Genomic DNA, 23,797 nt, shown 5'->3' with positions numbered 1-23,797 from the left:
GTATGTTTTTAAGTTTTTTTTTAAAAGACAAAACTTGTCATTATTGGCTGATGTTACGATTTTGTTTTTTTCTCATTGTGCTTCTTGCCGTTTTCCCAAATTTTGGCACAATTTAGTTTTTTTGAATGTGCTTATGGCCAATGACAAACAAGTAATGGATCATCGATCTGCGATGAGGTGGCGACTTGTCCAGGGTGTACGCCGCCTTCCGCCCGATTGTAGCTGAGATAGGCGCCAGCGCCCCCCGCGACCCCAAAAGGGAATAAGCGGTAGAAAATGGATGGATGGATGGATCATAGATGGCCCAAGCTGGATAAAATACTGTGTTTGGCCACTATAGTCTTAGTACTGTTCATCCTATGGTCATATATGGGACGCATCAGGATGAGAGGCTGAAGAGAGACATGTTCAGGGATTAAAATGAGTGCATGTTGGCAAATCTGTTGGTCACTCTTCGGGTGGGGCTGTCACTGATGTCACATCAATACATACATTTATCAAGTGGTGGGTTCCCAAAGATCGACTGGTTGATCGCGATCGACGGGTTGGCGACCCCTGCTCTACACCATTTATACACTCAGATCAGTGTAATTTATTCCTGATTAGTAATTATGTCCTCTATATACTACCCGTTTATTTTACTAAGACAATATATAGGTATCGTAGTAGTAGTATTTTACCTTGACGGTCAAGATTTAAAAAAAAAAAAATAGTGCTAATCTACGTCTGAAAATATATAAGTGCTGTAAAGAAAAAAAAACTGTTGACAAGAATAAGGCAGAGTGCAAATAAACTGTGAAGAAAACTGGAAAGGAAGGGAGGATAAAGGCAGGGACATCGCACCCAAGTCTGGCACAGCACAAATGGTGTAATGCAGGGTCGGGCAAACTACGGCTCGAGGGCCACATCCGTCCCGTTGGTCCCCTTAATCCGGCCCACCAAATACAAAAAACAGAATTGAGCAAAGACTTTGCAGCATCGCGTGGACATCGGGGGCGGTACCTCTGGATTGGCAGACCGGGGTGGTGGTTCCTCTCTTTAAGAAGGGGGACCGGAGGGTGTGTTCCAACTATCGTGGGATCACACTCCTCAGCCTTCCCGGTAAGGTTTATTCAGGTGTACTGGAGAGGAGGCTACGTCGGATAGTCGAACCTCGGATTCAGGAGGAACAGTGTGGTTTTCGTCCGGGTCGTGGAACTGTGGACCAGCTCTATACTCTCGGCAGGGTTCTTGAGGGTGCATGGGAGTTTGCCCAACCAGTCTACATTTGCTTTGTGAACTTGGAGAAGGCATTCGACCGTGTCCCTCGGGAAGTCCTGTGGGGAGTGCTCAGAGAGTATGGGGTATCGGACTGTCTTATTGTGGCGGTCCGTTCCCTGTACGATCAGTGCCAGAGCTTGGTCCGCATTGCCGGCAGTAAGTCGAACACATTTCCAGTGAGGGTTGGACTCCGCCAAGGCTGTCCTTTGTCACCGATTCTGTTCATAACTTTTATGGACAGAATTTCTAGGCGCAGTCAAGGCGTTGAGGGGTTCCGGTTTGGTAACCGCAGGATTAGGTCTCTGCTTTTTGCAGATGATGTGGTCCTGATGGCTTCATCTGACCGGGATCTTCAGCTCTCGCTGGATCGGTTCGCAGCCGAGTGTGAAGCGACCGGAATGAGAATCAGCACCTCCAAGTCCGAGTCCATGGTTCTCGCCCGGAAAAGGGTGGAATGCCATCTCCGGGTTGGGGAGGAGACCCTGCCCCAAGTGGAGGAGTTCAAGTACCTAAGAGTCTTGTTCACGAGTGGGGGAAGAGTGGATCGTGTGATCGACAGGCGGATCGGTGCGGCGTCTTCAGTAATGCGGACGTTGTACCGATCCGTTGTGGTGAAGAAGGAGCTGAGCTGGAAGGCAAAGCTCTCAATTTACCGGTCGATCTACGTTCCCATCCTCACCTCTGGTCATGAGCTTTAGGTCATGACCGAAAGGATAAGATCACGGGTACAAGCGGCCGAAATGAGTTTCCTCCGCCGTGTGGCGGGGCTCTCCCTTAGAGATAGGGTGAGAAGCTCTGCCATCCGGGAGGAACTCAAAGTAAAGCCGCTGCTCCTTCACATCGAGAGGAGCCAGATGAGGGGGTTCGGGCATCTGGTCAGGATGCCACCCGAACGCCTCCCTAGGGAGGTGTTTAGGGCACGTCCAACCGGTAGGAGGCCACGGGGAAGACCCAGGACACGTTGGGAAGACTATGTCTCCTGGCTGGCCTGGGAACACCTCGGGATCCCCCGGGAAGAGCTAGACGAAGTGGCTGGGGAGAGGGAAGTCTGGGTTTCCCTGCTTAGGCTGTTGCCCCCGCGACCCGACCTCGGATAAGCGGAAGATGATGGATGGATGGATGGAGAATTGAGCAAAGATCTGTTTTGAGAATTGCCAAAACAAAACTGATGCTAGACTTTGACGCATTGGCAAAAAAGGTGATCAACAACACTGCTCTCAATAAAAGAGTTTTACCCTTTAATACCATTTGTAAGTTTCTTTGATGTTCTGATACGATATTGTTGAAAATAGATGGATTATGAATAAGATAGCCCATGTTAGAGAAGCCTACTCTTAGTTCCAACAGATATAATATGCTTTGAAATGCATCATGTGCTTGCTTTCAAAAAGCCAATGTGGCCCCTGGGCCCAAAAATTTGCCCACCCCTGGTCTAGTGTAACTAGGCTCCTAAAGTTACCTTTAAAATGTTATATATGTACCGTCTTTTGCACTAACGTTAAAAATAAATCTTAAAATTTTAATTCCATGTGTAGTATCTAAGGCCCCTTTAACACAGCAGGGATTTAGCCGTTTTTCCTGTTGTGACACAGAATGAGGCCATGCCGGACGAGTCTGACAGCGGGAAAGCAAATAAATAAATCAGCCTCTCAGATTCAGATGGCTAATCATAACATGTTATAAATTTGAAATGCTACTTTTAGAAGTTATCTTGAAGTCAAAGCATCACCGTCTGCCTTGAAAATGTTTATTTTTAACTGGATCGTTTTCAAGGCTTCTACTTGCATCCTAACTTCCCAAAGTGTCCTACATGGGATGGGTTGATGCTTGTTCTTCTACATTTCCTTAAAATGCAGAAGTTTTCCCTTAAGTAGGGCAGGATTTGTTTACTAAGTTTACTGCAAGTCAGAGCAAATTTGAAGATATTTATTTCCCAAGTTTGTACCAAAAACACCCGACCTAATAAACAGCAGTGCAATTAAAAAAATGTCAAGACAATTATACATTGTAGAACCATTGCCCAACGCCTAATTGGAAGTCTTATTTTCCAGAAAAAGCATTTTCTGAGTGACCATTATCTGCAGCCAATTACTCATGAAGCACACATGAAACGCTGGTATCTTGACAGTATAATGGCATCATCCAGAGATTTGCTGTAATGGGTCACCCTGACAAGCTGCTAAATTGGATCCCTCAAAGGTAAATTGCTCCATAGGAAAAAACCTTCATGATCTTAATGAACACTGCAAGGTGAGAGAATTAACAGCAGGTGTGGCGGTGTACTGCAGGTCATCTGCCTTGAAGGCATGAACAGACACGTCTTGAGTAAGGGGTTAGAGCATGGGTGTCAAACTCTGGCCCGCGGGCCAAATTTGGCCCGCCATGTAATTTAATTTGGCCCTTGAGGCAATATCAAATTAACATTACAGCTCGCCCGCTGTTATTACACAGCAGCGGTGGTGCTGGAACACCGCAATTTCTCACACTTGCCAACACTCCCGAAGTTCAGTGCCCCTCCCGAAAATCTCCCTGGGCAAGCATTCTCCAGATTTTCACCCGGGCAACAATATTGAGGGCGTGCCTTAAAGGCACTGCTTTTAGCATTCTCTACAACCTGTCGTCACGTCCGCATTTCCTCCATACAAACAGCGTGCAGGCCCACTCGCATAATATATGCGGTTATTACACACACATAAGTGAATGCAAGGCATACTTGGTCAACAGTCATACATGTCACACTGAGGGTGGCCGTATAAATAACTTTACAATTGTTACAAATATGCGCCACACTGTGAACTCACACCAAACAAGAATGAAAAACACATTTTGGGAGAACATCTGCACTGTAACATAACATAAACACAACAAAACAAATACCCAGAACCCATTGCAGCACTAACTCTTTCGGGACGCTGCAATATATTTTGATATTTACCTCAGAAGGCTGCAAATAGAAAAGAGGCATTATATTTGTATTTAAATTTTATTTGAAAAGCCATTGATATTTTTTAATTATTATTATTATTATTTTAAGCTCGATTTTGCACCTCACTATAAAGTTACTGAATATAAGCCTTGCTTGTTTAATGTCCAATGCAAAACTTGTTTGGGCCCCTATTAAAAGGTTAATTTGTTCAACGTTGGCCCGCGGCTTTGTTCAGTTTTAAATTTTGGCCCACTCTGTATTTGAGTTTGACACCCCTGGGTTAGAGTGTTGTACCAGCTGAATAATAAGTGGCAGACAAGTAGTTTGCATGCTCTCAACATAGTAGTATTTGTTGTGTTGGGTCCACTGTGCTTCAAGACACAATTCATCACAAATAATTTAGCTCTATTGACACACTTTTTAATCATCAATTAATAATAATAATAATGGATTAGAGTTATATAGAGCTTTTTTTAGACACTCAAAATGCTTCACAGTGAGAACTGAGAACCTATCATTCATTCACACCACATTCACACGCTGATGGTGGTATGCTACATTTTAGCCACAGCTTCCCTGGGGTAGACTGACAGAAACATGGCTGCCAATTTATGCCTACGGCCTGTCTGACCACTAACAAACATTAACATATACATCAACACATCAGTGAGAGCGGCACTTGGAGCAAGGTTGCCCAAGGACCAGAGCTGTACGAGTGTAGTCAGCACAGAACATTTTTTGTAGCACAGAAAAAATTCAGTAGCAATACAAAATGTATTAAATATCATAATTTCATTATTGGGCTTAACAGTGGCAAGAGGGGTTAGTGCGTCTGCCTCACAAAACGAAGGTCCTGAGTAGTCAGGGTTCAATCCCGGGCTCGAGATATTTCTGTGTGGAGTTTGCAAGTTCTCCCCGTGACTGCGTGGGTTCCCTCAGGGTACTCCGGCTTCCTCCCACTTCCAAAGACATGCACCTGGGGATAGGTTGATTGGCAACACTAAATTGGCCCTAGTTTGTGAATGTGAGTGTGAATGTTATCTGTATATCTGTGTTGGCCCTGCCATTATGTGGCGACTTGTCCAGGGTGTACTCCACCTTCCACCAGATTGTAGCTGAGATAGGCACTAGCGCACCCCGCGAACCCCAAACGGGAATAAGCGGTAGAAAATGGATGTATAGATTTCATTATTAAAACTCAAACAACATAATGCCTTTATAAAGCCTAATGTAACGCTCAGTTAAACACAGAGAACTTACCTAAACTGTGTTAGCACTGTCGGTCACACTAGTGTAGGGCTGGGCGATAAGGACCAAAACTCATAGTTTGGCCCATAAACTAACCCATTAATGGAAATATCTGTTAATAACACTAAATATCTCCACTATACCTTGATTTCACATTTTCAGGACTGATAAGGACAGGCGGTAGAAAACATATGGATGGATGGATAGGGGATACCAAATACACAAAAACAGGAACCAATAAGAAAAGTAGGTTTTGCATAATAGGACTCTAACTTAAGAAATGTTTTGAGGTAAAAAAACAAAAAAGGAAAAGCTTTGAAAATAATATAAGAAGAGTAAAACATAATATTAAATTCTTAAAAAAACATTTAGCTATGCTTAATTATTCAGTTAACAAAAACTAAAGATTTTTGATGTTTCCCTCTTACAGACATGTAAGAGGGATGTGTACTATGGCTATGAGTTGTTTTTTTTCCTCGGGCTCAGTCTGTACCCCCTCTCTAAGGGCCCAGGCTTAGACCGATTTTGTTATTTTATTTTATTTTAATCTTTTATTCCCCCCCCCCCCCTTTCTGTAGTAATTAATTACTACAGAAAGTAATTAATTTGTTACTTAAAAAAAATGTCAGATATATCTGGCATAATGCAGTTGAGATAAGTTTCATATGAGAGCAATGTGTGCGTCCGTGTGTGCCTTTAAAAAAGCGCTGCCTGTTGCCTAGAGTCGTATGAGGTCAGCGAGGCTACGCTCGGTCTGAGTCTCACAGGCATTTAGCTTGACCTGTTTTTTTTGGCTTAGCAGGCTCGCAGCAGCTGTTTGTCGGCCCTGGCGGCAGCTCCTTTAAATCTTTCTCTGGTTTGTTACCTCTGCTTAATAAATAGATTGGATGTGCTTCCAGGGCTGTTTCTTCTTGACACCAAAAAGGGTATTGTTTGGATGGCAAGTTTGTCATTTCAATCATTGATTTGTTGTTCAATATACCTGCCGACCTTCGTAGTTACTAGCGCGCAGTGCAGTTTGTGTCACGGTTTGAAGTGGTGAAAAAACATTGTCTTTTACTGACAAGTTCCTCCAACTAATATCTTGTTTCTTCTGTGTTGGAAAACAGTGTGAGCTAGAAGGAGCGGGGCTCCTCAATGAGTGATCAGTGACACTTCCTTTAATCATGTCTCCATTTGGTTATTATTTACAAACCCTGTTTCCATATGAGTTGAGAAATTGTGTTAGACGTAAATATAAACGGAATACAATGATTTGCAAATCCTTTTCAACCCATATTCAGTTGAATATGCTACAAAGACAAGATATTTGATGTTCAAACTGATAAACAGTTTTTTGTGTGCAAATAATCATTAACTTTAGAATTTCTATGCTAGCAACACGCGAGAAAGAGGTTGGGAAAGGTGGCAATAAATACTGATAAAGTTGAGAAAGTCTCATCAAACATTTATTTGGAACATCCCACAAGTGTGCAGGCTAATTGGGAACAGGTGGGTGCCATAATTGGGTATAAAAGCAGTTTCAATGAAATGCTAAGTAATTCACAAACAAGGATGGGGCGAAAGTCACCAATTTGTAAGCAAATTGTTAAACAGTTTTAAAACAACATTTCTCGTTGAGAAATGTTGTGCAAGGAATTTTGTGCAAGGAATTTAGGGATTTTACAATCTATGGTCCATAAAATCTTTAAAAGGTTCAGATAATCTAGAGAAATCATTTCACGTAAGCGATGATATTACGGACCTTTGATCCTCAGGCGGTACTGCATAAAAAACAGACATCAGTGTGTAAAGGATATCACCAAATGGGCTCAGGAACACTTCATAAAACCACTGTCAGTAACTACAGTTGGTCGCTACATCTGTAAGTGCAAGTTAAAACTCTGCTATGCAAAGCAAAACCCATTTATCAACAACAGCAAGGAACGTCGTTGGCTTTGCTGGGCCCGAGCTCATCTAAGATGGACTGATGCAAAGTGGAAAGGTGTTCTGTGGTCTGAAGAGTCCACATTTCAAATTATATTTAGAAACTGTGGACAAGGTGTCGTCCGGAACAAAGAGGAAAATAACCATCCGGATTGTTATAGGCGCGAAGTTCAAAAGCCAGCATCTGTGATGGTATGGGGGTGTAGTGCCCAAGGCATGGGTAATTTACACATCTGTGAAGGCATCATTAATGCTGTATGGTCCATACAGGTTTTGGAGCAACTTATGTTGTCATCCAAGCAACGTTATCATGTACGCCCATGCTTATTTCAGCAAGACAATGCCAAGCCACGTGTTACAACAGCTTGGTTTCGTAGTAAAAGAGTACGGGTACTTTCCTGGCCCGCCTGCAGTCCAGACTTGTCTCCCATGGAAAATGCGTGGCACATAATGAAGTAAAATACGACAGCGGAGACCCCGGACTGTTGAACGACTAAAGCTCTACATGAAACAAGAATGGGAAAGAATTCCACTTTCAAAGCGTCAACAATTAGTTTCCTCAGTTACCAAACGTTTATTGAATGTTGTTAAAAGAAAAGGTGATGTAACACAGTGGTGAACACTACTTTGGCACGTGTTGCAGCCATGAAATTCTAAGTTAATTATTATTTGCAAAAAAAAAATAAAGTTTATGAGTTTGGACATCAAATATCTTGTCTTTGTAGTGCATTCAACTGACAAGGATTTGCAAATCATTGTATTCCGTTTATATTTACATCTAACACAATTTCCCAACTCATAGCGAAACTGGGATTTTAAGTCTACGTCAAACATGCTATGTAGATGGGTGAACATTTTACTCTAGTTTGATCAAATTTGGGTGGATTTGTTTTGAGAGCAAAATGCGATGAAAGGGTTGAAATCCCTATTAGTGCCACAAGTTTTTTTTCCTCAAGTCGCACAGTATTTTTAGGCGAATTTAGGCGCACCGTACAGCCCTGCTAAGGAAACAACAGCAGTGACTCAGGTGGCAGAATTTTTCCAATGCCTAATGTAAAAATATATACAATGGAACCTGGATTGAAAAACCCCTTATAACCACAGGCCGACAAGAAAAATGCTTGGTGTACAACCTTGTCTCCGTGTACGAAAGTTTGAACCACCTATTGTGTGCCTACATGGCAGCCATTTTGTGCGTGCAGCAAATTTTTTGCTGGCAGGTTTATTGAGCTCCATCAGCAGAGCAGTCCTATTGTTAGCTATTGTGCTAATAGTGACTATACATTCTTTTTCAGTGTTTTAGCCTTTTTACAGTTTTTCTCTTGTTTTTCTAGCTCAATGTAATTCCAAATAAACAGACAACTAACATGTGGTTTGAAAACATTTAGGAAGTATCCACAGCGTTGTCAACACTGCCTACGCCCCTACTCCCACTTTCTTCGGTGGAAGAGATAAACCAACAAGGTAAAGTGTATTCTACTAAATTAAATATTTGTATTGTATAATTTATACATTGTGAATTCTTAGTCATTGTAGCGACCTGGCTGTTAAAGTTAAGGAGTTTTGTGATTTTAAACTGTGAGTGCACCACAGGGCTAGTGGACTGTGGCATGTGGCAGCTGCATAGGAAAATGGAGTTTAGCTGCTGTTTTTTTGGCTTTGTTATTACATAGAAACTTGATCTATCACCCACTTATTATGTTTGTTTGATATACAGTACTTTATAGCCACGTGTATATGGAAAACATTTATCTAATCTGATAATTTTTCTGATTAGAATGCTACTGTGTACGTGGACCCTGAAAAAAAATGATGTAATTTATGACCTTAAATCGGAATACTTTACTTTCACATACGCAGAACCTAACACACAGGGAGGTGTGTTATCTATTGTTTTATGACGCCATGTATTGGACAAGTTTGTTCACTGCAGGTGCTGAAGCAGCAGTAGACTTCTACTCTAAACAAACATGGATTTGTGCATTTCGGCTTATCACGGTGTATCATTTTTCCCCAATGTTAACTACTTTTGTTTTACCTCTCTTCTTTTAAAAGGAGGTGTTCTGTACTTTTTAAGTTGTAATTATGTATGGGTTGCAGCTAGTCTTCATGTTACGACATTCTGTGTATGTGTTTGAGGCTAGCAGTTAGCACTTTGAGTAGCTGTAATGTTGTGAACAATAGCTCATTAAGACAACTGGATCCCGTCTTTTATTGTTACATCGACACGTAACACTCCAGACCATACTTTTATTTTCGCTAGTCTCATTTTAAAGAAAGTATACAATACTACAGTATATAATGCTGAGTCTGAGCATGTTATATGGGGGGTCTTCCCCATTTAACGAGACAATCAGCAAGACAAACGCTTTATTCTGAGATTATTAAATGCAGTCCTGCTCCACCGTAAAAGTATAGCAGACATCAAAAACATGCGCAGTAAGGATAATTTTAACCCAAATTTCGGAAGGTGTGATTTTAGGTGCAACAATCACAATTACTTTCGGCATAAACCGAGTATTCCGAATGGCGTGTTTACATGAAGCATTTTAAAATTAATAAATAAAGATTTTAACTAAATTTAAGATAAATGGACTGCAGTTTGTTGAATGGAAGGGTTGCTAGGGGCTACCAAGTAAGGCTCGCTCAGCATTCTATACCCTACCCTATTACGTTTACTGTACAATATGATTACTTGTTGATCCTGCAGTGGTTGAATGTATGTGTGAGTGTGTGTGTGTGTGTGTGTGTGTGTGCGCGCTCGTGCGTGGTGACAGAGAGAGGTCAGGTCTTCACTGTTGATTGTTGGTGGGATACTGGAATTTTAATGCTGGTGAAAGATGGGTTGCTCAACCAAAGGTGCTTTCAAGCACACAATGGTAAATGTCAGGCCACCTGGGCTTTATGTACTGTCAGGAGGCATACATGCCATGTCTGCCCTTTGTCCGATAAATATGTGTGCGTGTATGTTTTCACTTAAAAATGTTGCAGGGGTGGAGTTGTAAACAGGTTGTTTAGGTTATCTGAACTCATAACAAATTCCCCACATAACAAACTAGCATTGTAATTTGAAATGTTGTTTCAATTGGGCTATTAAATGATTTATTTTTCATCCAAAGTGTTTGTGCTTTGTACATTACTGTCAACAGAGTCCCTTATAATTAGTCTGCAAAGCTCAAACATATAAGGTTAGCTTAGCTAAGCTAAGCATAACCCTGTTTAGTAGTGAATGGTTTAATGATACTGAAGCAGTGATGTTGTTTGTACTGTTCCTTATCCCTCAATGTGTGTGTCACTTTAGGAAAAAAAAATATCACATGACCGATGACTAAAGCGCCAAACTGCATTTATAGTTGTGATCAAAATTATTCAACCCCCACACAATTTTGGTGTTTTAGCAAGTTGGACATTTATTCCGTATTTTGTTTATAGTCATATCAAATAAAGATGCATTAAATAGACTAATGCAACTTGAATTACAACATTATATTTTGTAACATACCAAACAGTGTCATTTCTCTTAATATCTAATTGACAAAATTATTCAACCCCTTGAAGATCATCACTCTTAAGAACAGAATTTGAATAAGGTCTTTTCAATCAGGTGTTGAAAACACCTGTAGATGTGATTAGAAACATAACGAGCAACAATTAAACTGATTGAAAAAGACTGTGTAGATGTCAATGGTGTATTTGCAACATAGTGAAGTCCAGGGAGTGGTCAAAGAAGTCAAGACAGGAGGTAATTTCTCTTCATAAGAAAGGATATGGATATAAGAAAATAGCAAAGACATTACACATTCCAAGAGACACAGTTGGGAGCATAATTCACAAGTTTAAAGCTAAAGGCACAGTGGAAACACTACCTGGGCGTGGTAGAAAGAGGATGATGTGTGTGTACAGTGGTGAAAACCCCCTGGGTAACAGCTGAGGAACTACAACAGGACATTGCAGAGGGGGGAACGCAGGTTTCGTCCCAGACAATGAGGCACGTACTACGAGATGAAGGCCTCCATGCCAGAACTCCCAGGCGCACCCCACTTCTGACTACCAGGCACAAGTAAAATAGACTCCAGAATGCCAAAAATCATCTGGACAAACCCCAAAGGCTTTGGGAAACTGTTCTATGGAGTGATGAGACAAAAGTAGAACTTCTTTGGCCTATGCATCAACGTTATGTCTGGAGGAGAAAAAATGAAGCTTACAAAGAGAAAAATACCTTGCCTGCTGTTAATCATGCTCTGGGGCTGTTTCTCTGCCTCAGGTACAGGGAATCTCCAGGGCGTTCAAGGCATTATAAATTCTATTTCCTAGCAGGATATATTAGCTGCAAATGTCATGAAGTCAGTGACGAAGCTGAGGCTTGGGAGACGTTGGACCTTCCAACAGGACAACGATCCCAAGCATACCTCTAAATAAACATCAGAGTGGTTGCAGAAGAAGGGCTGGAAGACTCTGGAGTGGCCTTCACAGTCGCCAGACCTAAATCCTATAGAAAACCTGTGGTGGGACTTGAAGAAGGCAGTTGCAGCACGCAAGCCCAAGAATATGAATGAACTGGAGGCCTTTGCCCAAGAGGAATGGGCTAAAATACCTGTAGATCGTTGCAAGAAGCTTGTGTCCGGTTATGTATCACGTTTGAAAGATGTAATTACTGCCATAGGGTGTTCTACTAAGTACCAAAGATGCATGTAACTAGGGGGTTGAATAATTTTGTCAATGAGATATTAAGAAAAAAATCCTTTTTTGGTGTTTTATAAAATACAGTGTTACAATTTAAGTTGCATTTGTCTATTTGACACATCTTTATTTGATATGACTATAAACAAAATACGGAATAAATGTCCAACTTGCTAAAACACCAAAATTGTGAGGGGGTTGAATAATTTTGATCACAACTGTATCTATTTTCAGCTCATGAGCAACAGCTTGTACTGGAAGACGTAATAGGAGCGGCGTGTCACGTCTTTGAACAAAAAATAACTAAAAAAAAAAAAAAAAAGAAAAGTTCCAAGTGTGGGATCTCACAGCGCCAAACAAAATGTAATTTCCGGTTTACCTTTTAGCGTATTGACCAAAGCTGCACATTTCATATTTCTTTCTCCATAGCTTACTATTAATAATTGTATTTTATAGTCAACTGTAGTATATTTTTTAATACAGCAGATTGTGTCATTACGAAACATCAACACAGTGTCAGCAGTTGTCATACAGCCAATGAGTGTGCCACACACTCACCGAAACGTCATTTACCCATCGCTGCCGTTTGGATTTGGCAGGGAGTCGTCATACAGCATTTCTTTTTATACAGGCCAAATGTTTGGACACACCTTTTCATTCAATGCGTTCTCCATCATTTTCATGCCTATTTTCATTGTAGATTGTCACTGAAGACATCAAAACTATGAATGAACACATGTAGATTTATGCACTTAACAAAAAAAGGTGAAATAACTGAAAACATGTTATATATTCTAGTTTCTTCTAAATAGCCACCATTTGCTGCTTTGCAAACTCTTGGCATTCTCTCGATTACCTTCATGAGGTAGTCACCTGAAATGGTTTTCACTTCTCAGGTGTGCCTTATCAGGGTTGATAAGTGGAATTTCTGGCTTTATCAATGGGGCTGGGACCATCAGTTGTGTTGTGAAGAAGTCAGGTTACTATACAGTCGAGAGCTGGACAACTGTTAAAACACATATTACGGCAAGAACCAATCAGCTAACTAAAGAAAAAGAAGTGCCCATCATTACTTTAAAAAATGAAGGTCAGACAATCCGAAAAATTGCAAAAACTTTGAATGTGTCCCCAAGTCGAGTCGCAAAACGAATCTGGCACACATGAGGACTGACCCAGGAAAGGAAGACCAAGAGTCACCTTTGCTTCTGAGGAATGTTCATCCGAGTCACCAGCATCAGAAATCGCAGGTTAACAGCAGCTCGGATCAGAGACCAGATGAATGCCACACAGAATTCTAGCAACAGACACGTCTCTAGAACTGTTAAGAGGAGACTGTGTGAATCAGGCTTTCATGGTCAAATAGCTGCTAGGAAACCACTGTAAAGGAGAGGCAACAAGCAGAAGAGATTTGCTTGGGTCAAGAAACATAAGGAATAGACATTAGACCAGTGGAAATCTGTGTTTTGGTCTGACGAGTCCAAATTTGAGATCTTTGGTTTCAACCGCCGTGTCTTTTCGAGACACAGAAAAAGGTGAACGGATGGATTCCACATGGCTGATTCCCACTGTGAAGCATGAAGGAGGATGGGTGATGGTGTGGGGGTGTTTTGCTGGGGATTTATTCAAAACTGGAGGCACACTGAACCACACTGAACCAGCATGGGTACCACAGACATGCCATCCCATCCGGTTTGCATTTAGTTGGACAATCATTTATGACCCCAAACACACCTCCAGGCTGTGTAAGGGTTGTTTGACCAAGAAAGAGAGTGATGGAGTGCTGTGGCAGATGACCCGGCCTCCACAGTCACCGGACCTGAACCCAATTGAGATGGTTTGGGATAAGCTGGACCGCAGAGTGAAGGCAAAGATGCCAACCAGTACTAAACACCTCTGGGAACTCCTTCAAGACTGTTGGAAAACCATTTCAGGTGACTATCTCTTGAAACTCACTGAGAGAATGCCAAGAGTGTGCAAAGCAGTAGTCAAAGCAAAAGGTTGGCTATTTTGAAGAAACAAGATTATAAAACATGTTTTCTGTTATTTCCCCTTTTTTTGTTAGGTACATAACTCCACATGTGTTCATTCATAGTTTGGATGTCTTCAGTGACAATCTACAATGTAAATAGCCACAAATAAAGAAAATGCAATGAATGAGAAGGTGTGTTCAAACTTTTGACATTTACTGTACATAACATGTTAACATATTTGTTTTCAATCATTATCTGCCCAGCTTAGAAAATAGTACACATGCCTTTTTCCCAACAACAGACTTTGTATGCCTACACAACACATATTTTATACAAGTAATGCAGAATCTAGAGAACCAGCTTTTGTTAAAATTTTTCCTGCATTCATTTATCTATTATTTAATGTTATTTCTTAAATATTCAGTATTAAATTATTCATTAAATGTTTCCCTCAGCCTTTGCTATTTGAGTCATGTTTTCATTATATAATATGTTATCTACTGTATGTGTCTTATAATATACAATTTATTTCTTTTTTTTTTAGATTATTAGTAATTGTCATGTTGAACTGTGCAAGTGTACTCAAATCATTGTCCATTTTACTATTATATTAAAGAGGTTCGAAATCAACTGAAAAATAACTACGGTAAGAATCCTTTACGTAAATATGCAGATCAGTCTTCCCACCTTGGAGGTCTGCTGAATTCTTTTCTTGAATTTGTAGTTTACTCAAACTGTCAAATCAGCATCTTTTTATAACTTTATTATAACAACCAGTTGTATGCATCAAAGCTAGAACAGCAACATTTAGTGCTTAATAAAGCTGAATAAGGGGGCCCTATATAAAGAAAAAAAGCAGTTAAACGTGTAGGAGTTACAATACCTCTGTCAAGCTTTTTCCTTCTTTCTGCATAAAGTAATTCTTCTTATACTCATAATAGGTGTTGTACTGATTCCAAGGTTGCAGGAAGTCAAACCTAAAGTGGAAGAGCATATGCTGAGTGAGAACTGCGCTCTTGCACAAAGAGCCAAAAGGCTGATGAATGGCTTCGACTTGATCAAAAGGGAAAAGCGCTGAAAGGTACATTGTTTGTTACTCATGGTAAGCGCACTCACCGTGGATCGTTTTTGGCACGGACGCTGGATTCAAATTGAAGACCGTTCCTGACAACGTATTCTGCCAGCTTGTCTATGACAGCCTGGATGTCCAGCGGTGGTGGGATAATAGCTGGTGGTGCTGCCACTGTGGAGACTTGAGCTTCAGCTCTGTAATTGCTTTTGGTAGAATTGAAAGATGTTCACCAAGTTAGTCATTAGTGACCTGCGTTTGGTGTCGGTCTCAAAACTCAAAGACACATTTGTTTAGGACATGATACAAGTACTAACATTAGGGGTGTGCCGATATATCAATGCATCACGATGAGACAGAATTTATATTAATGAGAGCAAACTAAACAGATCTGCAGCACCCAAGAAAAAAACAGACTGGACAGTTTTAAGAGACAAATTTGATTGTAGTGACTACTGTGTCGTTAAGGATTACAAGTAGGTGGTCGATCAACAATCGCTTTATTGTAAAACTGGTTAATGTCAGTCGCAACCACGCCAAAGCAACAATCCTTTTTTTCCTACTCCTAACTGTCCTTTCACTTGCACCAACACTCACACCAGACTGAGCCACTGGGGCATTCATAGCCACAGAAAAAGCCAGACAATCGGACATCACAAGAATGTATACCTATGATTGACAGGTTGATACAGTATTCACCCTGTAAAACTGCAAAAAGCTGATTACCATATTTTAAACACAGGTTATTTGTATAGGATGTTTTGTAATGAATTATTTATCAAATTAGAAAAAGCAAAAGAGCTATTTGTTTTGTATTCAACTTGTTTGTAATACAATCTGTAAAACAGCAGATAATTTTTGTTGAAGTAATCTTATTTCTAAAGGCAGTTTATGTATGAATATTTTAGAAAGAAGATAAGCTTTTTGTTTGGGAAAATGTAATTGATCGTTCTAAAATGTATGTTTAGTACATGTAATGAATGCTAACAAACACATTTTTCAAAATATTTCCTGTGAAGTAAGGATGTAACGGTATCAAAATCTCACAGTACAATATTAAGCTCATGGTACAATATTTTTGTAGTAAATGTCCGCCCCCAAAAAATGTACTTAAAAATGCTAGAGAGTGTAAAATGGAGTAGCAAGAATGCTTAGGATGAACACACTTACTGTAATTGAACACAAATGCTCAGAAATGCTCAAATGTTCTAATCATATCATTACTACAAACAAATACATGTATATAAGTGTGTATATATATATATATATTATTGTTTTTGAATTATTATTCCTTCCGGGTACTCCGGCTTCCTCCCACCTCCAAAGATATGCACCTGGGGATAGGTTGAATGGCAACACTAAATGGTCACTAGTGTGTGAATGTGAGTGTGAATGTTGTCTGTCTATCTGTGTTGGCCCTGTGATGAGTTGGCGACTTCTCCAGGGTTTACCCCGCCTTCCGCCCGAATTAAGCTGAGATAGGCTTCAGCGACCCCCGCGACCCCCAAAAAAGGGACAAGCGGTAGGAAATGGATAGATGGATGATTATTATTTTTTTAAATATACTTTCAGTTAAGTGTCTTTAGACTGACAATATAAACATCCAGTGTCGTAAAAAACTTATGTTCACAATTAGTGTCTTTCAACTTTTAACTTCAGAGCAAAAGTGTCCTCTGTAGTGGACATCTTATTTCACTTTGGAAAATGCGGATCCTCCAAAAATTACCTGACAATTTAAAAGTTTACTAATGTAAATGCCTCACAAACTGATGCTTGGCTTCCTTGGCATCAAATACATTTTCCGGGTGGTGGTTTATCAAGTTGCTTCTCATATTACTTGTCTTCCCCGCAGTGCAGTGCCACCAATATTTTTTTATTGTTTGCGCTGCAGGCTTGCACATAACCTACTTAAAACATGCATAACAAATCAATTCAAACCACAAGTTGATTCAATGTTACTGGAAAAAATGTGGGTTAAAACATCACAACTACAGATGAAAGCGGCTACCTTGCCTTGCAGTACGCAAACCAAAGGGGTTACATTTTCGCCCGTATTTGTTTGTCGGTCTGTTAGCAACATAACTCAAAGAGGTATGGATAGATTTTAATAAAAACTTCAGGTTTTAAACAGCATGTCCTATTGTTTCTCACACACACGGACCTCGCACACTTGCACTACGCAGGGAATTTTGGGAGATGTACTGAGTTTCCCACATATTCACTTATTTGTGGCGGCCCGCCACGAAAGAGTTATGGCCGCCACAAAAAAAAAAATTAAAAAATAAAATGAATACATTTAAAAAAAAGAAATGTCAGGCTTTTGACTCGCTCGACCGCTCATAAAAGCAATGGGACTCTGTCTGTGAATGGAGCTTGTAGTTACATATCATAAATATGTAAATATTATATAAATATGTATATAAATGTGTACATAAAGTGTTGTAATTATATTCCAAGTCCGTGTTCTTCTTGGTCATCGCTTCCGCCGCCGCTGCTGCCTCGTGTGTGAATGAATAATGGGTTCCCACTTCTCTGTGAGCGCTTTGAGTATCTAACAATAGAAAAGCGCGATATAAATCTAATCCATTATTATTATTATTAATACTGTATCAAGTCACAATATTATTGTGATAATTTTACAATACCGTGGTATTTATAATATCGTTAATAGATCCAGAATCATTAGTCGTTTATAATCAAATTGAATCATGTGGTAACAAAGATGGCACACCCCTAATTACACATTCTAAATGTTTGCAATGTAACAATATAGTTCATACTGTACCTCATCCCTCCAATGGTGACAGGTGCAACAGAGGTGGGGACTTGAGAAGGGTCAGCAGTTGTCGGTACCATGGGAGCCATGGCTGACTGAGGAAAAGCTACAGAGGAAGACGAGGGAGTGATCCCAGAAGAGGCTACACTGCTATAGTAGGAGCTGGCATCAACTCCTGGGGGAGGCGGGGCCATGCAGTATGTTCCATCAGGAAGCATGTAGTAGCCATAACACATGGCAGGTGCATTTGCTGTAAACAGATATCATGGCATGACGCATCATCAATAAATGCTTCACTCGTATGCATGACAAATATTTGTTCTACTTCAGTACAAATGACTAAGTGTAAATAAAGCACAAAAAAACTCATCCCTTTAACATGTGACGCTATAAATATGAAAAGAAGGAAATGTCTGGAAATTTGGAGAAAATAATTTTTAGTGCCTTTTTGAATAAGATATTGCCATTCAAACCATCTGGTCATTGTTTGACCATGACATTCATTTAAAAGATATAAGCCGTAATATATCATTCAACTTTTAACTTTAAGAAATGCTACATTTATATATAAGATTTTTCATGAAGGAACAAAGAAAAATGAATACATTGGTTGAAAATGGATTTGTTTGGATCTTAAAACACTTTCATACAGGACACTAGATTTCTATTTAGATACAAACAGCGTGGGGACTTGGCTTCCTAGTGCCCACCATACACGTTTTTTTAGGGAAACGAGTGGTCCACTGTCTTAAGTTTGCAAGTAAAATTCCGGGTAACAAGCCTCATCGCTGTTCGTTGGTGTCGCAAATGTCCCAGTACAACCCACGGAAACATCCAGAGTCTCACTCAAAAACAATAGCGTATAGCTAGATATCGACATAACTTTGCTTTTCCTATCATGGGAACTAAGAAATTCAGAATGAAGGACAATGCTGAAAAAAAACTGATGATAGTCAGTGAACTAAAGAAAGAAATCATCAAAAACATGACCAACTGTTCAGTTCATGCATAGCATTGCTAAGCTACACAATACTGAATCAAAATGAGCAGATAACTGGTAACTGGGTTATACTTGTATAGTGCTTTTCTACCTTCAAGGTACTCCAAGCGCTTTGACACTATTTTCACATTCACCCATTCAAACATTCACACACTGATGGCGGGAGCTGCCATGCAAGGCCCTAACCACCACCCATCAGGAGAAAGCGTGAAGTGTCAAGGACACAACAAGGTTGTTAGAAGGTGGGGATTAAACCACGAACCCTCGGCTTGCTGGCATGGCCACTCTCCTAACCGCGCCACGCTGTCCCCTAACGAAAGACAAAGACGTTAAAATATTTTCTCAATGGCAGACATTAATCCATGATAATATGGCGAAGCTGCTAATGGTGTGTTTGACTGGGTAGCAGCTCGAAGGAGATAAAGCAGAAGGCCGCTCTCTAAGGTAAATGCAGTACATGATTACATTGCTTAACTAAACTCCTGTAAAAGTTAGTAGTACAATTTATTGTATTGTTTTTGGTTCCCTCTGGGTGCTCCGGCTGCCTCCCACCTCCAAAGACATGCACCTGGGGATAGGCCCCTCCCACCTCCAAAGACATGCACCTGGGGATAGGTTGATTGGCAACACTAAATGGTCCCTAGTGTGTGAATGTGAGTGTGAATGTTGTCTATCTGTGTTGGCCCTGCGATGAGTTGGCGACTTGTACCCAGATGTAACCCGCTTTCTGACCATGTGCCGCCGGCACAAACTACAGCACCTCCCGTAACCCCAATAAGGGACAAGCGGCAGAAAATGGGTGGATGGAAAAATGGGTGTTTTGAGGTGCTGAGAACAAATTAAATTTATTTTAATTAAGTTCAAATTCAATGACTCTTTTGCAATACAGGTTTTTCAAGGAACGAGCTGCGTTACAGAATTAATTAAACTTGTATTTCAAGGCACAACAGTAGTCTGTTCCAGGGTCAAGTATTTGCCATCATGAAACCGATTTAACATGTTTAAATGTCCTGCAAACTAGGGCTGGGCGATAGGGCCTTTTTTAATATCTCAATATTATTGGGCCAATTCGCGATACACGATATATATATCCATATTTTGCCTTGGCCTTGAATGAACACTTGATACATATAATCACAGCAGTATGATGATTCTATGTGTCTACATTAAAACATTTTTCTTCTTACTGCATTAATATATGCTACTTTTAAACTTTCATGCAGAGAGGGAAATCACAACTAAGTCAATTGACCAAAAGTATATTTATTAAACAGTTATTAAGCAGTGGCACAAACATCCATGCCATTTCAAAACAGAAAGTGCAAGGTTGTCAGAGACTTTTTAAGTGTCAAATAAAAATGACCTGCATAATAGGAAATTACATAGTATTCGTCCTTCGCTATGCGGTAGGTTACTACAGACGTTATTAAATTCTGTTGTTGACTATGTTTTTCATATGGTGTTGATCTGGAAAATTTTGCCTCCGCATTTTGATGATGCTGGCATGTGGGACTGAATGGAGATTTTGACATGCGGAGTAAGCACTCTTCATTCTCTAGCAGGTGACTTTTCAAATGATGCTACATATTAGCAGTAATGCTACTTTTGGTAGCAACGCTTGTGCTCCACACTTGCCAAATTACGGTTGTCTGTTTTACATATTCCCACTTGAAGCCAAAGCACCGCCAGACGATGGACCCACTGCTGTTTTTCTTTGGAATTAATTTTTCCTTCATTTGTTACCAGATTGGCACCTTCTTTCTCTCCTATTACCACTCGCATGGCTCTGCTAAAATCACAGCTAACGTTACCCATGCTGCTACCTATCTGCTCCGCGATGGCAAATACGTATGACTTGTGACGTGACAGTATGTGACGTATGTAAGAAGGTGCACTTACACTCTGTGAGAAGGAGAGACAAGATGGAGTGGGAAGAGCCTGTAGTGTAATGCCCACAGCTAAAAGCAACTGCGCGAGAACGTATACTCCAATATCACGATATAAACATTTTCTGTATCACACAGAGACAAACCTGCGATATATCGTGTATATCGATATATCGCCCAGCCCTACTGCAAACATTTGAGTATCATTTATATGAGTATTCAGATATGTTAATGTTGTAAAAACCATCAAATATTTAGGTTTGCATTAGTGACAGAATGCTAACGGTTTAACGTGACTTATATGTTAGTGTATGGTGTAAAAAGAAAAGATCACTGTGAAACAAAAAAATACCAAAACGCTTAGCCCTAAAGGGGAACTGCATGTTTTTTTTGGAATCGTTCACAATCATTATGAGAGACAAGAAGACAAGTCTTTTTTTTTTTCGCTTTCTAACATGTAAAAACCGGCTCGTTCTACGTGGGTAGCATTGCAGCTAATGGGAGCAATACATTCTACCTCTAAATCACTTTAAAAATTCATTCAAAAACTAACAATACTTTATTTACGTTCCGTAACCTGTATAATAACCAAGCTGTAGCAACATTTTTTATTGGAAGAGCGAACACGGAATAACTCTTTTTTTCTAGTAACACATCTGTGTGCTACTGTATTAGTAGTGATTTGCCTCATTTCAGTGTTGATACTAACGTGACCTATGCATTTTACATAAACATCACACAATTCTGCAATTTGACAAAAGGTATGGGCCAAGAATTTGAATCAAATGGGAGCCTGGGTTTAAGATTTACGACTGTTTGGTAGAGAGCATGTAAATGGAGCTGGGTGTGAGCAGCTGCATTTAAATTGGTCTCCCGAGAGCAACACATCAGTACGCTGCTTGTGTTCAGACCTCAAGAGTAAATCAGAGTAGAGGTGTTCATTATGAGGCTGTGATATTTTCACTGTAGCTGAGGCGCTTTATTGTTCAGTGTTCAGGCTCATCCAATAACATGTGTGACTTATCACATGAGTATGTAGCGCCTTATCAACGTTGTTTTACTGAAGAGCAGACGAAGGCTCCAGTGGGATGGACAAAGTAAATGATCAGTGTCAATGAGGGGAGGGTAACACACAACAAATAAGTCACTGAGCTAGTTAACTTTAATTGCAAATCCAATTGTCTTTAATCAGGAAAATGTAAAACAAACACTCCAAGAAAAAAGTGTGCTGCTAGTAACATGAGAACTTTTATGGTAAGTAGAAAAAGGGATTCAGATGAGTGAAACAGATATGGTACATCCATCCATCCATTTTCTACTGCTTGTCCCTTTTAAGGTTGCAGTGGTGCTAGAGCTAATCCCAGCTGCACTGGGCAGAAGGCGGGGTACACCATAAACAAGTTACCACCTCATCGCAGGGCCAACACAGATAGACACACAACATTCACACTCACATTCACACACTAGGGACCATTTAGTGTTGCCAATCAACCTATCCCCAGGTGTATGTCGTTGGAGGTGGGAGGAAGCAGAGTACGCAATGGATTGAATTTCTAATTGATGAGAGTAGATGAAGTGTGTTCATAACTTGCATTACAATGCAGAGAAACGTCTTCCATATATCCACCCATTTCTTACCGCTTGTCCCGTTCGGGGTTGCGGGAGCCTATCTCAGCTGCATTTGGGCGGAAGGCGTTGTACACCCTGAACAAGTCGCCACCTCATCACAGGGCCAACACAGATAGATAGACAACATTCACACTCACACTCACACGCTAGGGACCATTTAGTGTTGCCAATCAACCTAACCCCAGGTGGGAGGTGGGAGGAAGCCGGGGTACCCGGAGGGAACCCACGCAGTCACGGAGAGAACATGCAAACTTTACACAGAAAGATCCAGAGTCAGGCATTGAACCCAGGACTACTCAGGACCTTCGTATTGTGAGGCACATTCACTAACCCCTGTGTCATAATTCAAAAGAACTGATGATGAGAATACCAGTTAACATCCATCCATTTTCTTACGCTTATCTAACCCTAACCCAAAGATTAGCAAATCCTTTTCAACCTATATTCAACTGAATAGACTGCAAACACAAGATATTTAATGTTCGAACTGGAAAACTGTTACTTTTGCAAATATTACCTTATTTGTAATTTGATGCCTGCAACATGTTTCAAAAAAGACTGAGAAAGTTGAGGAATGCTCATCAAAGACTTATTTGGAACATCCCACAGGTGAACACGCTAAATGGGAACAGGTGGGTGCCATGATTGGGTATAAAAGCAGCTTCCATAAAATGTTCAGTCATTCACAAACAAGGATGAGGCGAGGGTCACCGCTTTGTGAACAAATGCATGAGCAAATTGTCGAACAGTTTAAGAACATTTCTCAAAGAGCTATTGCAAGGAATTTAGAGATTTTACCATCTACGGTACGTTATATCATCAAAAGGTTCAGTGAATCTGGGGATCGATCCCTCATGCGCACTGCATCACAAAGCGACATCAGTGTGTAAAGGATATCACCACATGGGTTCAGGAACACTTCAGAAAACCACTGTCAGTAACTACATTTCGTCACAACATCTGTAAGTGCAAGTTAAAACTCTACTATGCAAAGGTAAAGCAATGTTTCAACAACACACAGAAACGCCGTCTGTTTTGCCGGGCCGAAGCTCATCTAAGATGGACTGATGCAAAGTGGGAAAGTTTTCTGTGGTCTGACGAATCCACAATTGAAATTGCTTTTGGAAACTGTGGACGTTGTGTCCTCTGAAACAAACAGGAAAACAAAATCCAGATTGTTATAGGCGCAAAGTTCAAAAGCCAGCATCTGTGATGGAATGGGGGTATTAGTGCCAAAGGCATGGGTAACTTACACATCTGTGAAGGCACCATTAATGCTGAAAAGTACAAACAGGTTTTGTAGCAACATATGTTGCCATCCAAGCAACGTTGTCATGGACACCCCTGCTTATTTCAGCAAGACAATGCCAAGGGTGTTACAAGAGCGTGGCTTCAAAGTAAAAGAGTTTGGGTACTAGACTGGCCTG

At 40.5% G+C, this 23,797-nt stretch overlaps 1 protein-coding gene across 2 annotated transcripts in view; it reads right to left on the bottom strand.

Annotated features, from left to right (window-relative positions):
* sfswap (splicing factor SWAP) overlaps positions 1 to 23,797 on the bottom strand; it is a 123,742-nt gene that overhangs the window by 53,695 nt on the left and 46,250 nt on the right. For both annotated transcript variants that reach the window (XM_061876699.1, XM_061876700.1), the window contains exons 8-10: positions 17,865 to 18,105; positions 15,127 to 15,285; positions 14,894 to 14,987 (exon numbers count right to left, since the gene is read on the bottom strand). In XM_061876699.1, the coding sequence (XP_061732683.1) occupies positions 14,894 to 14,987; positions 15,127 to 15,285; positions 17,865 to 18,105 (494 nt within the window). The remainder of the gene's footprint in view (positions 1 to 14,893; positions 14,988 to 15,126; positions 15,286 to 17,864; positions 18,106 to 23,797) is intronic.

Source organism: Nerophis ophidion, linkage group LG17, assembly GCF_033978795.1.
Source record: "Nerophis ophidion isolate RoL-2023_Sa linkage group LG17, RoL_Noph_v1.0, whole genome shotgun sequence".
NCBI classification, from domain to species: Eukaryota; Metazoa; Chordata; class Actinopteri; order Syngnathiformes; family Syngnathidae; genus Nerophis; species Nerophis ophidion.
This window is presented reverse-complemented; position numbering and strand designations above follow the sequence as displayed.